The following is a 22,549-nucleotide window of genomic DNA, read 5'->3' on the forward strand; positions in this document are numbered from 1 at the left end:
TTTTTCAAGGGAATCAAAATTTCCTATAATAACTCAAAGAGTTTTAGTTAATCCAATGGCCAAATAGAAGACACATCATTTAATATGCACCATATTCATATGACTTTTTTAATTCTTCTCAATTGCCATACATGTGACCTTTTTTTTTTTTTCTTTCTTTTCCCTCTTGTTTGATTTGGTATTCAATAGAAGAAAAGGTATACTGTGCATTTGTTGTGCTTCTATAACTGCTACAAATTAAGAAAAGCAAGAAAAGCAAAGAAAAATAAACGCTTGGAAAGGGTAGAAAGGAAAAGGAAGAAAAAAGACTCTATAATTTTTCTGGAAAATCTCACACACTGATTTCATTTATCTAAAAGCTTTTATATATACAAGTTGTTAAGCTACGGAACCCTTGAGTTCCCAGCTAAGCACATCTGCTTAACTACACTAAAACAAATTAACTATTGATGAAAAATGACTATCTACACAAAATTGTTTTGAATATGATATGTTTTATTTTATTAAAACATAATAATGAATTTTAATTAATCAAGATATTATTAAAAAATTATTTTCAAATGATATTATTAATAAAATTTAGTTCAAAATATTATTTTTTAATATGTCAAAACTCAAATTCTCCTTTGGTCTTTTTAATGAGAAAAAAAAGGCTTAAATACTCATGAGATGAATTGAAAAAAAAAAAAAGTGCCATTTTCTTCTGTCGAAGAATGAATCAAACAAGGAGGAAAAGAAAGAAGAAAAAAATGCACATGAAAAGAATTAAAAAAGTCGTGTGTTTATCATGTGCATGTTGGATGATGTGATTTCTATTTAGTCATTGGATTAAATAGCCTTGAAATGAAGGGCCATAATAAAAAGACAAGCATAGCAAGGATGTTAAATAACAAATAGAGAATCCTTGTACGAGTAAGAAAAAAGAATTGTACTCATCGGAGTACTGAAAATTTGCTTGTCAACTAATAGCAATTTTCAATCTTAAATGTTTCATTATGTAATAACCCGATTTGAGAAAACGCTCTGAATTTGAAAGTTTAACCAATATTGACCAAGTGGGTTTCATGATTGACTTTTTACTACGAGAGGAATTTTGCATTGACCAAGATACTATTGCAAAATGCTCATTGGCATGAGTTTGTAGACTAATAGTATGCCAAAATTGGAGCTGAGATTTGAAAGTTACGGCCAAAAAAGGTACAACCCGGATTTATTGGTAAGTCCGGAGTTGATTTTCTAATTATATAAATTTTGATGTTAACTCATGTACCATGTGATAATGCTCGTCGATACAATTTCGTAGACTAATAGCACGCTTAATTTAGATTTACGGTTGAAAAATTATGGATCTATAAATTCGTACTTATCTTTTCCAAAACTAACTTTATCAGTAAGAGAGGCATTTAAAAAGATCATGATAGATGCCATGTGTCATTATTTGGAAGGTGCCATGTATCACTATTAGAGAAGGCCATGTGTCACCACTACTTTTCCTTTTCTTTTCTTTTTCTTTTCTCTTTTCTTCCTCTCTCTCTCTCTCCTTGATGGTGGCACTTTCTCCTCCCTTTCTACTGTCCTAGTGACCATGGACCACACAACCTAGTTGTAAAGGAAGCCCACCTCATGGCGGTGTCCACACCCCAATTTCTCGATTAGCTGCCGCGGGATGTACCCAGATCAGGCCAGTGAAGCAGGGCGGCAGTGACTTCCCTTTTTTTGGATTTTCCACCATTCTCTGGTGGATCCAGCTCATTTTCATACCCTATCCCCTTCTATTTTGGATGTCCTAATCTCAAAAATGGCCTCTCTTTATCCAAATTTCAGATCGTTTGAGAGATACATTGAATGGAAGTTTGGTCGAAACTTTATGACCATTTTTTGGCCACTGACAGTGAGCTTGGGGTGTTTAAGCTACGTATTTTTTATCCTTGTCTTACAATCTTCTGTTTGATACATTGTTTGCTAATTATAGTTTTGTATTTAATATTTCAACATTTTTGAGCTAATTTAGGAATTGTTATAAAAATTGGACTGTATTAGAAGTCTTTCCTAAGAAAAATTATCACATGTAGGTTCATAGTGGCTAATAGAAAATAATGTAATAGTTAATTTTATAAAAATTGGTTGTAATTAGGAAACCCCGAATTTTAGGTGATAGATCAATTGGGGATTACAATGTAGTCAGTCTCCTTTAGAGTCCAATATTGTGAATCCAAGTTAGCAAAAGTGAGTTTTAAAATATTTAGAGTATTCTAGTATCGTTGGAAAATATGTGTTAATTGGATAATATTTTTGGCGTATGTTAGACATCAGTGTGATTGCGGTGCATCCTACAATAAAGCAAGGATGGAAAATATCGTTAGAGTGATATTTTCGGGCCGTTGAATATATATATATATATATTGTGTTATTTAAAATTCTAAAGAAAATATTATGTGTCTTAAAATTTAAGAAAATTGTTATTAAATTTTATTGTGTAAATATATTTGTTGTATAAAATTTATATTTATGGTTTTAAAAAAATTATTGTGTTAAATTTGTTGTTATATTTTATTGTTTAATTTATTATGGAAAATAAAATATATTTATATGTGAATTTCATATGATCTAACATAATTTTTGCATAAATAAACTTTAAGCATTTAAGAAAAATATTTGTATTAAATTATTGGGCATAAAAATATAATTGTGTATTTAAATATTTATGAATTTGGATTTATTGTGGTAAAAATTGAATTATTTAAATTGTTGGATTTATGTTAATGGTTTAAAAGAAAATATAGAATTTTATGGGTCGAGCAAAAGTGTATCAACCCCAGTAGTATTTTATCAAATTTTGGTATTTATGATATTATAAATTTTTATAATTTTTAGATGCACTGTATAGTATTAATGTTCTGTACTGTGTTCATGATTATATAGCCAATCTGTGGGAGCTATGTGCCTAACGGTTGGCAAATATTTTATACAGTGAGCATCAACCACCTCCCCTTGGCCACCAGATTGCTAGTTATTATATCACGGTTTAGCACGCAAGTTATATATATGGTCATCCTTTGTGAACTGTAATGAAAAAGAGTAGACAAGTATTTTGCAGTGATAGCATCAGCCACCTTCTCCTCAACCGAAAGACGATTGGTTTAGCCATGGCAAGTATTAGTAATCGATGCCTTGGGACTGCAGGGTGATCGATTGCAAGTTTATATCTTTAACCTCTCCGTTAAAGTAGTGCTTGGGATGCCAAGCACTATTTGATACCACTAGTATATCTTATGATGCATCAAATGTCCTTTTCATGCATACGTATATATATTATGTTGTGTTCGTAGGTACTATACCGTACAGGGGTAACAATCTGGTTTGGCTCATAAATAGTTTAGTTTCATATTACTGCCTACGAGACCAGTGGGTTGGACATCCACTATAGGCAACCACCCCTTACCGTATTGATAGCAATATACCTGCGACAGCTGATATTATAAGACTATGTATTACCTTGCTATATGGTACATCGGACGTATCTCAGCTATAAGTGTACTAGTTATGTAGTATATTTATTAATTTTAATTTTATTTTACCTTATTATATCTATTTATGATTATGATTTTCTATTATTATCATTATTTGTTGTTGTTATTATTATTATTATTATTATTAATTGTTATTGGTATTGTTATTATTGATTGTTGTTATTTTTCTCATAATTGTTATTGTTACTATTATCATTATTAGTTATTATTATCATTATTATTATTCTTATTGTTGTTGTTGTTGCTGTTGTTATTATTACTATGGTTATTTATCATTATTATTATTACTATTATTATTATTGTTATTACCGCTATTACTTATTATTATTGTTATTACTATTATTATTATTATTATTATCACTATTATTACTATTACTATTTATTATTGTTACTATTATTAATTGTTATTGTTATATATTATTATTATTAATGTTATTATTGTTGTCAACGGAATATTTATCCTATTTGTTTGTATGCTCAAATATAGTAGCATTTGGACAAGTATGATAATCTTCGGGCAAGTATCATAGCCTTCGAGTAGGTATGGTGGTCTTTGGACATGTATGATAACCTTCAGGCAAATATCGTAACCTTCGAGCAGGTTGTATCGCTACTATCATTATTGTTATTATTCTTATTCCTATCATTATTTTTATTATTATCTTCTACCTGTATTTATGGGTTTAGTACATTCACCATATGCTAAAATACAATTGGTTGTAATACATGTGTGGTGTGGCGAACATGAATTATAAAGGTATTCACGATTTATTAGTTTTTTTCCAGCATCTATATTTTTGCATTATTGTTATTGAAGTACTATTCTTGTATAAAATTTTATAGTAAGATGAAAGGAATAAGTGAGTGCATTATTAGAGTGTGTTTCCTGTACAGGAAAATTGGAGCACATTCGATTTTTAGGGGAAATGCTGCCAGATTTTCTATAGAAATGTCTGATAGTGTTTTCCTGGTCAAAGCTTGTTTAGAATTCCAATAAGGAATCTTAGATGGATCCTAACACATTGACTATGTTCTTTTTTCTTTTTTTTTAAATAAATTAACTTTGTCTTGAAGGAATAATTTTTATTAGAGTCTTATTATTTGTCATTATTGATGACGACCATTATCTTATGTGGCAAATTATAATTACGATATTTAATTTTATTGTTTTTAATACTAAAATCCTAAAATAAAGCCATTTATAAGTAACCATTTAAATCATCATCGAACATATAGATCCATTGTTGATTACTCACTAATAATGACAAATAATATTTTGATTGTTGTTAACAATGTGATTACCTATTATTCAATTTTTAAGATATCAATTAATCTGATATTGCTTTATTGGCTAGTTTAAGTCTCATAACTTTTCTATGCATCTAGGAGTTTACATTAATTTGCAAACTTTACTACCTCAAATATTGCAAGGCAATAGATAATAATAAAATAAAAAAATTACACAACTCTACTACCCTTTGACTTTTAGTACCCATAAAATTTCTCTTTTCCTTTTACTTTTTCATTTCTAAAAAGTCAAAAAGAGCTTACATGAAAACCAATTGCTGTTATATAAGCTTTTTACATTACCTGCGGTTATTTCAAATGTGATGATAGGTAACAATGTATAAACTATTTTTGGAACTTATATTTAACAAAGGACGATCAATAGATAGAGAATACTCGTAATTTAGAACTATTTCGCAAAATCTTGAGATCAAAACAAATGCCTAATTCCACAAAACTTTAAATTTCAAACTTAATTATCATACTAATGATTATCATGTGATCTCAAAAAACAAACAAAAATAGCTCACAAATACATTAAAAAAAATTATATATATATATATATATATATAAGTATAATTTTAACATATAAAGGAACATGTGGTAACGTAGGGCAACTAAACTCTCTCTAATTAACAGGGCTTGGTGATGAAAGAATCCAGAAGCTAATTAAGCTTTTTGCAGGAGAAGAGGATCTAGGACAGAATGAATTGCGTATAGAAGAAGCAGGGCATATAATATTAGGCCTATAAATCCAGCAATCAGTGCTCCTTTCACTTGGTCACAGTACTTTGGGACTTGACCACATATTGGTAGCCAACCTGCATAGGAATTTCCATTCTTCCCTACTTGAGCAACCGCAAAAGCTGCTGATATACTCGAGCTTAGTAACATGGTGAAAACCTACACATCATTTTACAATTTAACCCCCCATTAGTAATATTCATTATGTTGTTTTCTCACACTTTCTAGGAAAAGAAAATTGAAAGATTATAATAAAAAACCAGAAAGCAATAATATTCTATGAACCATATAGTATTCTTTGAAGAAAAAATTTGTATGAACAAATTTACCGTGTCCAATGCAACGACTAATCGCCAGAGCATACTCTCAGGAGGAAGGAAAAGAACTAGAAAACCATAGACGGTTACAACAGCATTTGCAATCACAAAGTACCTATATAATATATGTACATCGAAAACGAATCAATATATATGCATACGTATAGCTCAGAAAATTAAGCATTTGGGAAAAGAGTTTGGAGACGAAGAAATTAACCCACTTGAAGGCTGGTAAGTCAGAGTACTTTGCTTCATAAGATAAGGTAAAGAAGCTGGCCTTCTCACGGCTTGTGGCCATAACAATAGCAGCTGAAAGAGTAGCACCAAAAGCCATGAACCTTAACACAAGTTTGCAGAGCCTCGTGGTCTTCACCATGATTTTGCCTATTCTCTGATCAAATCATGGCAGTGGAGAGGTAGATTTAATTTTTTGTAGGAGTTACAAGTAAATTCAAAAGGAAATGAAGGAGGGTGCGGGATGGTGAGTTAGGAAGGAAAAGCGAAGGGGGTGGTGAACTTGTAGTACTAGTTTATGGGTTTTGTTAGTTGAGTTTTTCAACTGCCACCCCCTACCACCCCCACATATGCAACTTTTTTTTTTCTACTTTTCCTGCTGTTAATGACTTTTTTAGCCATGGTGTCTATTGTTTCTTTACCTATTTTTCTTCATGCGGGCAATCACATTTATATAATATCATTTTTGTTCATTTGTACCTAAGAGTAAGATGCACAAAAATCTCTTAAACTATTAAATAGCTAGTTACATGTGGTATAAGTAACAAATAAGCAGCTTACTAATGTTGTAAAATTAGTATCATGCTCAAACATTACAATTCTAATTGGCTCTGTCCTTTGCTTATCCCCTTTAGTCCCAATAAGGGACTTGAAGGATTGTCGGATTTTTGTGTTCCAAACATGTTGACAGAACCATAAGAGGATGCTGTAATATAAGGATCGTTTGAAGGGAAAGCTCTTGGTCAAGAATGGGTGTGAAAATGGAATGGCAGCCATTAAAATTATTCTTTTTTCTTTCTAGCTCACCAACTGAAGTTCCTTTAGAAGAGACAGTCATGGACAGATAGATACAGGACATATATGCATTATTGATCCATATTACCCTTGCTGATCTCTTTCTTGTTAAATGAATTATTCACTCTGTTCTATATTTTATGTAGATTCATTAATTACACAAACACATGTTGTTTATATATTATAAAAATTAAATAATTACCTACAACAAATTAAACACTTACTTGGCAATGACCATGGTGATCATTTCCACATTCTAAATTTAATATCTGGGGAAAGAAATTTCCCCCAATTTATCAAAAAAAAAAATTCAAAATTATTAAATAAGAATTTATGTAATTATTTAGAGAAAGGGCCAAAAAAATTTCTAAAAAAAATAACTTATCTTAGGAAAAAAAAAAAGGAAAAAAAAATTTAATACCCCTTAGATAGCAAGTAGGTGATCCCCATCGACGATTTCGCCGTGCTCTCTGTCAGTACGGAGATATTGACAGAGACTAAAGAGTGTGGTCTTCTTTGTTGGACTATTTTTATTTTTTTTCCCTCGAGAACCAAATATGGCAATGTCTCTCAGTCTCACCACACTGTCTAAAACCCCAAAAACCTCTCTTTCCGGAATCCATGTCGTCAATAACATCCAAACCATTTCATCCCAAACCCACCTCAAATTCAATCCCATTTTCAAACCCTCCAATCTCACTCTCTTCCTCACCTCCCCAAAACCCAAAACCCACCTCGCAAACCTCCCACGCAACACAATCGGATGCCTCTTCACCGGAATCGTCGAAGAGATGGGCCAAATCAAGCAATTGGGTATCGCTGATCACGGCGGATTCGACATGAGAATCGGAGCCAAGACGGTTCTCGAAGGCGTCAACCTCGGAGACAGCATCGCGGTGAACGGCACGTGCCTGACGGTGACCCAATTCGACACCCAGATCTCTGAATTCACAGTCGGATTGTCACCGGAGACGCTGAGGAAGACGTCACTGGTGGAGCTCTCACCCGGGTCACTGGTGAATCTGGAGCGGGCGGTCCGACCCACGACCCGAATGGGCGGGCATTTCGTTCAGGGTCACGTGGATGGTACAGGGGTGATTGTTTCGAAGGAAGCAGAGGAGGACTCTTTGTGGATCAAAGTTAAAGCTTCGAAAGAGCTATTGAAATATGTGGTGCCGAAGGGGTTTATAGCAGTGGATGGGACTAGTTTGACCGTTGTGGATGTGTTTGATGAAGAAAATTGTTTCAATTTCATGTTGGTTGCTTATACTCAGCAAAATGTTGTGATTCCATTGAAGGATGTTGGGCAGAAGGTTAATTTGGAGGTTGATATACTTGGAAAATATGTGGAGAGGCTTCTCAGTTGTGGCTTTCTGGATTCTATTAAACGTTCATGAAACCCCAAAAAGAAAAATAATAAGGTATTACCTTAGTGTTTTTGATTTTGTGTAACTTTAATTATTTTGTTTTTTTTTTTTTTTTTGGTTGTAATTTTGCTTTCTTATATCTAGAGGACAATTTGAGTTTAAAAAAATAAAAAAAATAAAAAAAATAAAAATTTTAGAAGTTGTTTTTATTTCACTATCTCTAGTTATCATATGAATCATAAAAAGATTACTTGGTTGATAAAAATATGTGACTTTTTGTGAGGCAGTGCATGAAGACATGAATGTGTTTATAGAGCTGAATGTTGTCTATGCATATAGTTGTTATCTGGATTCTAAGAGTAGCAACTGAAACAAATGTGACTGTAATATCATGTATTAAAGCAGTTGGCAGCCACACCAGTTTTGATCAAAGCTCTGCATTGGTTTTGTTTGTAGGACTATTCTATCAAAGTTTCTATATTCCCTTAGTTGACAAAAGAGTATTTTAGGTTCTCAAAGAATAAAAACAATATTACAACGATGTTGATCAAAAACTACTCGACAGGGCCTGTGGTTTAGAAATGAACCTTCTGGGCTCTGTTGTTTTTGTTGATTGTAATACTGTTACTGTGGATTCAATGACTGACATGGGTATCCTTGTTAAAAAAAACTAAACTGTTGTCCCGTTGCTATGCTAAAGTACTTGCAAGTGAAACTTGTGATGGTTTAATTTTTGTCTGACGTCCATCCTATGAAGATATACGGTGAAGAAGAAATTTTGAAGTTTTTATGTGATTATCCTCCTGGTAACGTTAGGCAAAAACGTCTTATTTACTTTCACAATCTTTATAGTTCTTAGACAATCCTGCAATCCTTTTACCAAGAAAAATAAGATAGCGAAGATTTTTCTTTTTCTTGATTTTGATTTATTGGGGATGATAGCAAGCTAACTTCTAAATGTTTGGTTTTGAAAAAGACGATTGTACTGCTGTTTGGTTCATTTTCCTACTGGGATAAAACTTAGGTGAGATTAAATATGTTTTTCATTAAATTTTTTAATAGCTTGCTAGTATGTTATAAAATATTTGGATTTAGGAAAATAAGTTCTTTACATTTTAGGAAAACCTTGATTCGTTGGGGTTTTATATGGAAATTGAAAAGCAAGGAATAGATTGGTTTTTGAAAGTGTTCATCCTGATTCAATGAAGGCTCTTAAAAATAAATCAATAGTAATTAAGCTTGCAGTCTTTAAGCAAACCTTTATTTTGGGTGAATGATACAACTAATTGATAGCCATCTCGAAACAACCCCTTGATCTATTTTCAGATACTGTTAGCTTTATTGGGTTTTTTGTTGCCAAATCTATCTAATTGGACGACTTCTTTTTATGTTGCAAATTGAGTTTATCGGCCACACAATGTTGCTCAAAAGGGTTGTCTTTCATCATTGTTTTGGAACCAGATCAATTTCTGATATCCTATTGTCTTACACTTAAAATTGATTGAGGTTGTTCGTCGTTTTATTCATCGCCGAATGTTTTCTGATAAAAAACCAATATAATCCTTTACTATTAAACATCTATGGAGGATTACAAGTTCGATTCTTCGAGACAGTAGAAAAACCGAGTTGTGATTGAGCCATAACTGAGTAGGTAAATACCAAAAATAACAAAGGGAAGTCATGCAATAGCAGCTGCAAGGGAGATTGATTTTCAAGTTGCGTAAGAGGAAAGCAATTATAGAGAATAGCCATACAAAAAGATAATGTTTCCTAATGGCCGTCGTACTTGTAAACATTGGGTTAAAGTTTACTTCTCAGTATTAGGCGAATAGACACAGTATAATTGATCATTAAAATAATCAAGTGTAGCCACTTCAATGACTTCATTACTCTGACAATAATCTAATTCTTCAACAAATTAATCTTAATAACAATTTAACAAAGAATAAGAGCTATCAGGTAAATAAAAATAAATAAAAAATAAAAAAATGCAAATTTTTTTCCCTTATATGTGCCAAGGTAAAAATTCTCCTTTGAGACCGCAAAACAAAATGTACTCTCTGCATTGCAGTCATCTTGAACTCCAATAAACATAGCTTCCGCCTTCTTAACTCGCATAAAATCAAGCCTATAAAAAGCTCTTGCATGCAAATATAGAACATTTACAGCATTTCTCAATCTCAATGCACAAGTTCTCATTCAGGTTGTTGAAACTCAAGGTCTAGTTTCCTTTTCAGATGCGTTCTATCCGCGCTGCACAAGAGGATTACAACTAAGCAACTACAATTCACTCTTTATGTAACAAAGATTTTGATACTTTTACGTTTTTAAACTTTCAAATAAGACTGCCAAATTCCATATTCTTTCAAATCTAGCAAAATACATAGTAACATATTCTCTCATTCATGTCAATGCCGTGCATATATGGGATGCAATCACCTGATTATAGTTACTCTACTTTCTGATACATTGATATTTGATATATGTTTAGGACAAAATAAATGTTGAGAATCAAAAACATAATTAATCTAGAATAGTAATCGCAAATAAAGTAACAAATAAATAAAGGCAAAAAGACTGCATACAACCTTAAATAACAAATCCACCACCAGTATCCTAATGAAATGGCTATATTATCAATTTACAAAGTAGGATAATCTTTCCATGACAGTTGCATCTAATCCAAGATTACACCTCCCTCAAAAAGAATAGTGTCTTTCATCGTATTGCATATTAATGTAATGTCGTAGATCAATTTAACGTGGATGGTGTTGGAAAATGAAAAATTAAGACAGCAATGCAACGTTTGACTTTCATCATAAAGCTGAATCAACATGTACGTCTGAATTCAGAGTTTAAAGCCGTTAAAGCAACTAGTCAGAAATAGTGCTTTACCTGTTAATTGTAGGTCTATTTGGGGGTTTTGTTCCAAATATTGAAAAGTCCACTGACATCATGGCTGGTCCATTCCTTCCCGTATTCTCACCAGCTGCCTGTCTGATTGCACTAACATGATCATCATTTTTATCAACCTGGAATGCATTACCTTCAAAACCTCCACGTTCTGGCATTATTCTTCTTGACTTCCGGGGAGGTGACAATACAGTAGGACCCTCATGTGGATTAAAATCAGAAACCCTAGAATTGAGATGTTCCTGCTTTGGAACAGGTCTAGGGAGCTTATTTGGAATTGTAGGCAAAGGTGCAGATGAAAAGTACCTGAGTTAAGAAACAAAACTTAGAGAATGAAATAAAGACACCCTCCAATCACCCAACTGAATGGTTAAAGTCAAACCTGTGCTCTAATGCCTGCAGCACAGATATTCTAGCTTTTGGATCATAAGTGAACATCTTTGCTATCAGATCAATAGCATCATCACTAGCCATGGGAAACAACGAACGTAAAGGGGGTGCAGGAACATATTGGTACTCCACATAATCAGGAAGGTAAACCATATCAGGCCACTGAGAAGCTGTTGGAGTCCCAAAAGCAGCAAATACTTTTCCTAATTGATCAATATCACTAGAGCCCTATCACATGGTAAAAACAGAAACAGTAGAACTGTCAAAGTCAAGATATTGACAGCCCATGGCGGAAAACTTTAAAAATCAGATATTGAAAGATATTTTATAGCAATATACTTGGAAATCATAGACCAAGCAATACATTTTTAGAACTTTTATTTATTTATTTATTTATTATTTCTCATTGTTAAAAGATTTTATACAACTGTGTACTATTTGATTTTACCAAATACATTATGAAGTTGAAAGAGCTAAAACACCTAGAAGCAATTTTGCATAATCAAAGCCCCATACTTTAAACCATAGATAATGAGAAATGAGAATTACAAAAGGTCAAGATATATTTACCTGCAGAAAAGGTCGACGTAGGAGAAGTTCAGCAAAAATACAAGCTGCAGCCCAAACGTCCACACCAGAACCATATTGCTTGGTGCCAAATAATAGCTCTGGTGCTCTGTACCATCGAGCAAAGACCTATTCATAAGTGTTATAAGCTTATGAAATCATATTTGTTTTCTTTTATTTCAAATTTACAAAACCAATTGCGCATTCTATTGGTTTTATATTTTTATATTTTTTTTGCAAATTTTCACATCGAGATATTTGCAATATTTTCAGATATCTTGCAACAAAATTCCAAACTACAAGCACTCTTTTCATCAACATGGTGTAAGATTGAGAAGACTGCTTGTTGTACTTATCCAAACAAAGGTCTAAAAGAGAGAAACTGATACATAAAGAATAACAAGATAAATGTAAAAGCATACAGCAACGCTAGCATTGACATATAAGCCTATGACAACAAAAGAAAAAAATAACAACTTCAATGCAATTGCAGGCTTCCTCTGAACCAGTGACATATATAAAAGTTGTTAACAATAGCATGACCAGTGTTAAGCAATACCAACTCCTTAACCCTGAATAACAATAAAAGTAATTAAAATATATATATAAAAAAATGACAACTAGATATGTAATACCCTGACCCAGGATGGATACCATGTCTTTGAAAAATTTTTCTCCCCACTTTCTTTTAAGCAAGGCTAAAGTGTATTGTTCACAAAAAGAATAAGCATCAACATTGTTTATCCAGGAAAAAAAAAAAGAAAAAAAGAAAAAAAAAAAGGCATGATCAAAAAATAAAAAAAACTGGCTTAAATAATCCTTCAAAAAAATAACCAAAACAAATTCCAAACCCAATATTCCTTCCTCCTTTGAAGCCCCTTCATGAATTCCTTGGTTTGCCACATTACTGGAAAAATATTAACCAGCATAAAAAGAAAGTGCAGGGGTTGAACCAGTTGAAGATTGGACATGGATCAAGTTCACCAGAGTCATGGTAATTCCTTAAATTTTTACTTAAATTTAATTAAAGGGCAAAAAAAAAAAAAAAAAAAAAAAAAAAAAGAGAACATCAAGGCAAGCAAATTTCTGTAAGTTTGCTTCAACAAACAAGCATAAAATTTAAACCTAAAGACATCTGAGGGAATGAACATGAACTAATATGAAGAAAAGAATACCTGGTGAGTAAACCTGCGATCTGGGCTACCAAATAATCGTGCTAAACCAAAATCTGCAAGTTTAAGCTGTCCATTAGGTCCTATCAACAAATTATTGGGTTTCATGTCCCTGTAAAGCAAGAGTAACAAACATATTAGGGAAATTATAGCAAGAAAAGAATGACCTAAAAACAAGCTTCTGCCCACAAAAATAATACCTGTGTAGTACCCACTTCTTGTGGCAATAAGAAAGTCCTTTTAGTGTCATCTGAAGGTATGATTTTATATCAGCTGGTGAAAGGAATAAATTCCTATCACGTATGACAGCCTCAAGGTCTGTCTCCATAAACTCAAACACAAGATGCAAGTTCCCCTTGTGGGGGTAGGCATCTATCAACTCAATAATATTTGGATCTTTGAGCTCTCTTAGTAGTTTAATTTCTCTGAGTGCTGTAAAGTTTACCCCTTCCTTTTGCTTCCCAAGCCGGATTTTCTTAATTGCCACTGTCTGTCCTGTCTACACAAGCAGTCAACAAAAACTGCAATTTGTCACAATGCTGCAATTAGCTGCTACAAACTGAAAAATACAATTAAGAGAGGGATGCAAACAAACAAATTTTACAGTAGCTTCCACATCAATAAATAAAGTCTTCCTAAACTGTTGCTAAGGGGGAAAAATAAAATAATAAATAAATACAAAAAATAACAGATTCGGATTCTGAAATTATGAACTTAGCTCTCCAAATTTGCAAAGTTTTTTACTTCAGTTCAGGATAAGCATACCATTCATTAAGTCAAAAATCCTTGCAACCATTAAAGTCCTAGAACTTCATTTATTTTACCCCTCTAATTTCCCCATCACAAATTTGAGATTAGTAAAATGTCAGTATTCTTAGATAACCCACTTATCTATTGAGATTTCCCACAATAGAAAATGAAACAAAAAAAAAAAGGGTATCATTTACCTAGAGAACCAAAAATTAAAAATAACTAAAATAATAATTCCACATAAATACATAAACAAGTAATTCAGATTAACATAAATATCCAATCATGAAAGTGAAGCTTAGCCAATCATGAAAGTGAAGCTTAGGGGCTTACCTCTTTATTAATGGCTTTGTAGACTACTCCATAAGTACCTTCACCAAGGATCTCACGCTTCAAATATTTACCAGCCACTTTCTTTAATGGATCAAGATCTGCCATTGGATAGAAAACAGTATATACATACAGATAAAAACGGTTCAATATATAAATTGTTTTAATGACATAATTCGATTTTCAGCCTATTGGATTTGAATCCTCTCTTATCTGTAATAATTTCCCTTTGGATATAGTTAGATAAATCCACTTCCTTCTTTACTAAAGCCCAAAGCAAAAATCACTGATACTAACACTTTCACACTTCAAACCACCTTTATCGTTGGAAACCAATATCATTTTTTTGTCTCTTTATTAAAATCTATATGGGTATTTTCAAAATCGAGTGTTCAAATAATTCAACAGACTAGTCGACCAGCATTTTTAGTATCACATGCGTAATCCCAAAATAATCACACGTACACTGCATTCAATTTTTCGCAAAAGATATTCCATATAGTAGGTAAGTGCCAAGATGCTTTTTCTTACCCAATTTAGTCGGTTGAGGTGCTGTAGTATCATTATGTATATTGGTCGTTGAAGGATCTTCAAGAAGAGGATTATCCTTAGCCATACAAATTGTATAAAAACAAATGCAACACTGAAAATTACAAACCAAGTAAAACAATTATTCAAAATAAGAATAAAAATAAAAATAAAAATATATTCTACTGTTGAAGCATTCCAGAACTCATTATAAAATTTGAAAAGGAAAATGATAAATCATTTTGACTAAGAAAAAATTTTAGTAAATTGCTCTGGAAATTTCTTACAAATTTCGGAAAAGTTTCATCATGATGAAAATGGAAGACATTGTTCTAATTCCAAAATAATGATGCAACAAACGGCCCAAATATAACAAGCCTCAAAAAAATTTCCAAGATTACTCTATAAACCACAACAATGCATTTATAATTTTCCTAAAGTTATTTCATATATCAACAGCTAAAATTAAATTTTACAAAGATTAATTAAAACTGGAAATTTAACAAAAAATAAATAATTAATTAATTAAATAAGAGAGAGAAAAATAATATATTTACCAAAACTAATAATAATAATCTAATAATATCTCTGTGAAAGATTCACAGAGGAAATGAGGGGACAGGGAAGGAGCTGAAGATTGCTCAGCAAAAAATAAAAATAAAAAATGAAAAAAAGAAACAGACCGACAGTGAAGAGGAATTAGGGATTTTGGTTTGGATTGGAAATGGGCTCCAATTAATCTGGTGCCTGCCGGACTAGGAAAGTATTCCAAATGGACCCATAAACAAGTTCCACGTAAGCTTAAAAAAATACTTCTTGTCGTTTCGATGTTTTGGGTTTTGCTCTCACGGACATTGTTCAGTGGATTGTAATTCAAGCCCATATGAACAGGCTCATATAGCTTGTCTTCGCGTGAATAAAAAAAGTGTTTTTTCTTTTTCCTCCTTTTTTTTTTTTTTTTTTTTTTTTGGATTAGCAGGAAATTAAAAAAAAGTTGTATTAATGCATAAGAATTTAAATCAAAATATTTAATTTTTCCAGTCTCGAATTATAAATTGTTTTAATATGAATTTTAAATTTTTTCCCTCAATGTGTGATCTTAATTGTAATAATATCTCCATAATATTCAATGCTATAAAGACCATAAATTTATTTTGTGTACCCTTTTATCTTTTATCACCTTGGACCATTTGAAAAGCACATAAATTTTTTTTTAACATTAATAGGTTTCTCCTTTGCCAACAAAAGTTACTTCAACTCGAACACCTAATCTTTGGCTAAGTAAAATAGTTAGGATACAATTAGCTACTAATTCAACTAGCACCTTATTGATATTTATTACATTTTTCTAAGAAAATCAACTATTTTTCATCCAATAAAAAACAATATTAACCATGAAAACTTATTTAATAGGACTAATGAGAAATCTTATCTATATAATCATTGAATAAGTAACAAAGTGCAACAAATTATTAAAAATAAAAGACGCATTATTTAATTTGTAAAATCTACAAAGTTTTATGCATGTTTAGGTTTCACCTTATTTTTCATAATTAATTCAGGTAGCATGTAATTGTTGGTTTTGTGTACTAAAATCCTTGTATTTTATTCTAGTAACATATTTTCAACAAAATAAAAAAGATTAAAAAAACAATTAATTGTTATAGCTAGAGATGTTGTTTCTTATAAAAATAAAATTTTATTATGAATATGAATGTGCATCATTATAATACATATAAAACTCTCATATCCATTTCTATTTATATGACTATTACTGAAAAAAAAAATCATATTTATATGACATAATTTCTTGTTATCTATATAATTTATATTCTACAATTGGTGGCTATTATTACTACTTTGTAACCTATGTCAATATATTTGCCTATATATAGAAGCATAAGATCAAAGCAATGATATATATAATAATATGGAATTCTCGCAACTTGTTATTTGCTTTCTAATGTTCTATATTTTGTAGTGTTATTTATATTATTGTTAAACTTTAGTTAATTTATAATACGTTATCAGCACAAGTCTTTACCAATTTGATTTTGGTTAAGATAAGATTACTAAATAATTTATGTTGACGTAAAAACACCAACTAGTTGATATAAAGGAGATCATGTTCTATCTCCACCATATAGATTTTTTTTTTTTTTGGGTAAATATATTCTTTACCATGTAGATTTGCTATACATATTAATGCATATGCATTATCATATTGTTTTTGTTTAATATATCATGATAGATTATGAATTGTATATGATTATATATATATATATATATATATAGTATTTGTTTAATGTATATATTATGGGATATTTTTATCTTTCCCTTTCTTATACTTCTTTCTTCTTTATGAATTTATTCCTGAAAAAATTAATTTTTATGTATCTTAATTTCCTTGCCTCTCGTTTGCATGAAATTACTACAATCTATAACTCACTTGAATATTATTAGGGATACTTGCATCTCTTTGATTATCTCTTTACATTCTCCTTTAAAGTTTAGTAGCTTGTTATATGATATATATCTACTTTATTGATTCTCTTCTTTTCTATTTTTACCCTAGTTTTTTAGACTAATTTGGCTTTAATCATGTAGCATATCCAATCACATATAATTAAGAGTTGAGATAAACTTTAATGTGGTATGCATAGCCGAAAAAGTATATAAATATAAGGTAATGGCTTTGCCTTCCTATATAATTTCTGTTGTGATCTTCAAATTTTTTACAGAAGATAAAAATTTTACATTTACAATTGCATAGTAACATATTTTTATTCGTGTGTATATATATATTGTAATTGGCTTGTTGCTTATTTAATTTTTGTATGGACTAATAATTGAAATATTGAGTACATATATGTGTAGTAGATTGCTCTACTATGGAATAGATTGTGAAATAAACAATGAAAAAGGTATGTTTACTTTCATAGATTGATTTTTGAATTTATTATTACTTTCATGAACTTTAACTCATAATTAATTTTAATTAAATAATTTTATTCTATTGATTATTTTCTTTTGTATACTCATGATAAATTAATTTTGATTTTGGGGTTGAGATATATACAAAAGAATATTTTTTATCTTTCTTTCAATTACATATTATAATACTATCATCCCCTAAAGTGGATGTGATTGGGCATGGTGTTATGGACTAATATATTTATTCCAATTATTGTCTTACCACGTCAAATATGGATTACCACATCAAGTATGGATGTTGTAGGCTCATCCATTTACATAATGACATGTGCTATAACCTTCAAACTGTCCGTCATCTTTTATCGGTTGACTAACTTCTAGATAACGGTGACTGTGAAGCCCCACATCGATTGGAAATGAGAATGAAACACTCCTTATAAATGGGTGTGGATACCTTTCCCTTGAGAAGCCTTTTAAAACCTTGAGGGCTAGATTGTAAGAGGATTTCACAGGCCCAAAGAGGACAATATCTCATGCAGGTGGTCTGGGCTGTTACAGATGGTATTAGAGCCAGTACTCGGATCGATGTGCCAGCGAGGACGCTAGACCCCAAGGGCGGAGGATTGTGAAGTCCCACATCGATTGGTAAGGAAAACAAAATACTCTTTATAAGTGGATGTAGATACTTTTCCCTTAAGAAGCCTTTTAAAATCTTGAAAACTGGGTTGTAAGAGAATTCTTCAGGCTCAAAGAGGACAATATCTCATGCAGGTGATCTAGACTGTTACAGTGAACCCTAAATCAACATTATAAATCAAGTAGAGATAATCACTACTTTCCAAATAAATATAACTAATTAACCAAGTATGTGCAAGATTTTGTTTTAAAAAAAAGTATTTGCAGCATAATCACCAATTTCCAAATGCAATTAACTAACACTTTTCAAATATTCCATGGGTATTTTGTATCCTATTAGGTTTTCCAAATCTTCCTTGAACCAAATTTTCTTCTAAAAAAATTGCAACTTTCTGCTCATATACTTTAACATTAGATACTAAGCAATTTTAATTTCTTATGTTTTTCTAACTTTCCAAACAAACTAGATTTTCTTTAAAAAATAATAAATAAATATTAAAGCCAAAAAAATTGCAACTTTCTATCAATTTTAATTCTTTACTTATCGTTTTAAATGTTTTTTTCTTTTTAATGTGTCACTTTTACTTGTTATGATAAATAACTTGAAAGTTTTAAAAATTAACAAAAAGGAAAGTAAAATATAGAGGGAAAACATTCCATTGTTCTTTAGTAAACATAGAGTACTTTTTGGGACCCCTCCTTGAGCTTCTCATCGGAACCCCAGATATGCTATAAATAAGGAAAACCCAATCAAAAATTCTATAGAAAATCTGACAATATCACCCCTACTATTTTCTGCACAGAAAAGAAAACACATTTCTAAACATGTAACTATATTATTCCTCTCTTTTACTGCAATTTCTACAAATTTGTAGCACTTCATAAACAAAACAATATAAACTAAACAAATAAACTGATACAAGTCTCTAGGTCCACAATTAGCATCAAAGTTTTTAAGAGCATTTAGGAGTGTAAATATTACAAATAAAGGAGGAATAATAAAATAGTAATAAAGTAAGGAAATAAGAAAAATCTACATGGTATAACAACGAAAAACACAGTCAAATGGATCATGCAACTTGTAGAGTTAGTCTGCTAGCTAACTAGACTTAGGAGAACAGGTTTAGAAAAAGCAAAGAAAAATAATAAGATGCTAATCATTCTAGTAAGTTGTATTTAACTAATAATAATAGTAATTATAATAATGATAATAATAATAATTACAATAAAAACAATAATAAATAGTAAAAGGAATATTAACAAAAGAAACAACATCAACAACAACAACAATAATAATAATCATTTAAAAGAAAATTTTTGTCTCAAACCCTCACTATCCACTTGTTTTTGAAAAGTTTTCTGTTTAAAAACATTTTGATAAAACCCATTATTTTGTATCCACAATTATTTAAATATCATTAAAGAAAATAAAACAAAATAAAATAAGGTAAAATATTATTTAAATAAATGTCCCAAAAATGATTTATAAATTAACTAAATGAATTATAATGAAAATAATAAAATAATAAGATAATTTAAATACCTAAAATAAATAAATAAACAAACAAATAAAATCATAAATTAAGTGAATGTCTTTAAAAATATTTAAAATACACAAATATCAAGCGTACACTTTATGCATCATATAATATACCAAGTGTTGCTATCTTATTTGGCATCCCAAGCACCATCTAACAAAAGGAAGGGAAAAGATATACTTGCAATTGAACACATTGATATCCCAATGGTGCTGATGTAAACAACTTGTGATCCTACAGTTAAAAAGAGGGTGGTTAATAATAATATTTGCACGCTCAGCAAATAAATTAATAACACAGAACATTAGTTTGTAATGTATCGCTTAATAATATTTGCATGCTAAGCAATGATAATAATAACACAGAACATTAGTTTGTATGGTGCATTTATAAAATATAAATCTAAAAATAATTATAATAATGCGGAAATACCAATTAAATTAGAAATATTCTCAAAAAATATCCTCTATCAAAATTCATATGACAAGAGCATAAACAATTATATTTGCAAATCAAGAATTGATTAATAATTAAATGGAATAAAAATATATAAATAAATTTGCAAAAAATATATCAGATTTCAAATTAACATTTAACTAAATAAAAATAATTACTTTAAACACTACAATTAACTTTATAAAAAAAATTCCATAATCATCATACATAAATATATATATATTTATATATATGTCGAAAATTTATACAGATAATTAGCCCAAAATATAATTTGAAATATACCATTCACCTAAGAATAGTAATTACTCCAGTTCCTCCATGGGATTTGTTTCATGACTTACACAGGTGCTTAAAAAGCATTAAAAATACAAAATATATTAAAATAATATTTTTATCAGATATTTTACATACAACTTATGAGGGAAATACACAAATTTTAGCCTAAATTTACAATCTATGTTTCAAAAAAAAGCTTGAAGAGCAAGGATCACGATAGTAAACTCATCTTTTAGAAACTCGGCCTGTGGTGGCCGAAAAATTGGTGGAAAGATTTGGCCCAAACTTATCTCGTAAATCTCACAAAATAGCTTGAATTAAACTAAAAAGACCTTAGTTTTAAGCTCAATGTGGTAAAAAATGGTGGAAAATGATGGTCACTTGGTAGGAAACTTGCTCAAAAAGGTGGAAATGGTAGGTCACTACCCTCGCCTGAGTCGATTGATCCAGGCGTGTAGCCAGTGATTTGACCATGAAACTTGATCAGTTGACTAGGTTTAGGATGGGCTTCATGATGGTAGGGGTGGTGAAAAAAGGAAATGGCAGGAGATGATGTTTTTTAGGTGAAAATGTGGCTCTCTCTCCCCCCCCCCCCCCCCCCCCCCCTTTTTTCTCTCCCTCCTTTGTCCACCCCTTTTTTCTTCTTAAAATCATCCTATGGTCACTGTTCATATAGGACCACCACCTATATGCTAACACATGGCATGTGTCAATAAATATTTTAAATTGTTTCCTTTTTTTCACGTGCTATTTATACAAAATACTTCGAAAAACTTGTAATAAAAAAAAATTTCATTTTACATATTCATAACTTCCTAACTATAGCTTCATTTTAAGCCCACTACCAGTTTATGGACTTGTATTGATAAATACTCTATAATGGGATTTGTATTGATAAATACTATATAATGGTATATAAGTCAAAGATATATCTTATATAAATAAAAAGTCAACATTGATCCCCACATCAATCAAACAATCAAACTTATTCAACAGTGGAAAAATTCTAGTACAATTTTGGTACATGGTGTTAAAATCTACTCCCTTACAAATAATTCCATACACAAAATTTCGTACTTCATTGCAACAGGTAAGGGTACTAGGTTCGCATATGCTCTTCAGGTTCCCATGTTCGCACATGCTCTTCAGGTTCCCATGTTGCTTCTTCCATTAGATGGTTCTTCCAGAGGACCTTAACTAAAGGTATTGTCTTACTAGAAAGCGCTCATTCCTTACAATCTAGAATATATACTGGCTGCTCTTTACATGATAGGTTTTCCTTTAACTCGATCTCTGGTACCTCTAACACATAGAATGGATTCATAATATACTTATGCAACATGGAAACATAGCACACATTGTGCACTCGTGACTACTCATCCAATAAAGCCAACTTGTATGCCATTGGGCCAACTTTTTCAATTGTCGTGTATGGACCTATGCATCGAGCGCTTAGTTTTCCTCATTTGCTAAACCACACAACTCCTTTCTTTGGGGATAATTTCAAAAATACCTAGTCACCGAATTCAAATTTAAGATCCTTCTTTCACACATCTGCATAGCTTTTCTGTTAATCCTATGCTATTTTTAATCTGTCTTAAATGATTTCAACTTTGTCCATGGTCATTTGTAGATAATTATATTTAATCAAATCTTAATATTTAAAAAGCTTTTTTTCACCCGAATCACTCTAGAATAGCGGGGTCCTACACTATTTTCCATACAACGCCTCATACGAAGACATCCTAATGCTTGATTGATAACTGTTGTTGTAGACAAATCACC

General features: G+C 31.0%; 3 protein-coding genes across 3 annotated transcripts; 1 reads left to right on the forward strand and 2 right to left on the reverse strand.

Annotated features, from left to right (window-relative positions):
* Positions 1–5,240: 5,240 nt before the first annotated feature.
* LOC107417330 (CASP-like protein 1C1) lies at positions 5,241–7,464 on the reverse strand. The gene is made up of 4 exons (XM_016025945.4): positions 7,329–7,464; positions 6,100–6,269; positions 5,891–5,993; positions 5,241–5,720 (listed from the first exon to the last, which is right to left on the reverse strand). The coding sequence occupies exons 2-4, from the start codon at positions 6,252–6,254 to the stop codon at positions 5,487–5,489; spliced, it is 492 nt and encodes a 163-aa protein (XP_015881431.1). The 5' UTR covers positions 6,255–6,269; positions 7,329–7,464; the 3' UTR covers positions 5,241–5,486.
* LOC107417326 (riboflavin synthase) lies at positions 7,443–8,483 on the forward strand. Its single transcript, XM_016025941.4, has one exon. The coding sequence runs from the start codon at positions 7,465–7,467 to the stop codon at positions 8,302–8,304; it is 840 nt and encodes a 279-aa protein (XP_015881427.3). The 5' UTR covers positions 7,443–7,464; the 3' UTR covers positions 8,305–8,483.
* Positions 8,484–10,069: 1,586 nt separating this feature from the next.
* Positions 10,070–15,636, reverse strand: LOC107417327 (cyclin-dependent kinase D-3). The gene is made up of 9 exons (XM_016025942.4): positions 15,482–15,636; positions 14,928–15,039; positions 14,400–14,497; positions 13,517–13,815; positions 13,320–13,428; positions 12,148–12,273; positions 11,570–11,805; positions 11,170–11,493; positions 10,070–10,527 (listed from the first exon to the last, which is right to left on the reverse strand). Exons 2-9 carry the CDS (start codon positions 15,010–15,012, stop codon positions 10,470–10,472), a joined length of 1,335 nt encoding a protein of 444 aa, XP_015881428.2. The 5' UTR covers positions 15,013–15,039; positions 15,482–15,636; the 3' UTR covers positions 10,070–10,469.
* Between the last annotated feature and the right edge of the window lie 6,913 nt (positions 15,637–22,549).

The sequence above is a fragment of the Ziziphus jujuba genome, chromosome 4, assembly GCF_031755915.1.
Source record: "Ziziphus jujuba cultivar Dongzao chromosome 4, ASM3175591v1".
In the NCBI taxonomy this organism is placed as follows: Eukaryota; Viridiplantae; Streptophyta; class Magnoliopsida; order Rosales; family Rhamnaceae; genus Ziziphus; species Ziziphus jujuba.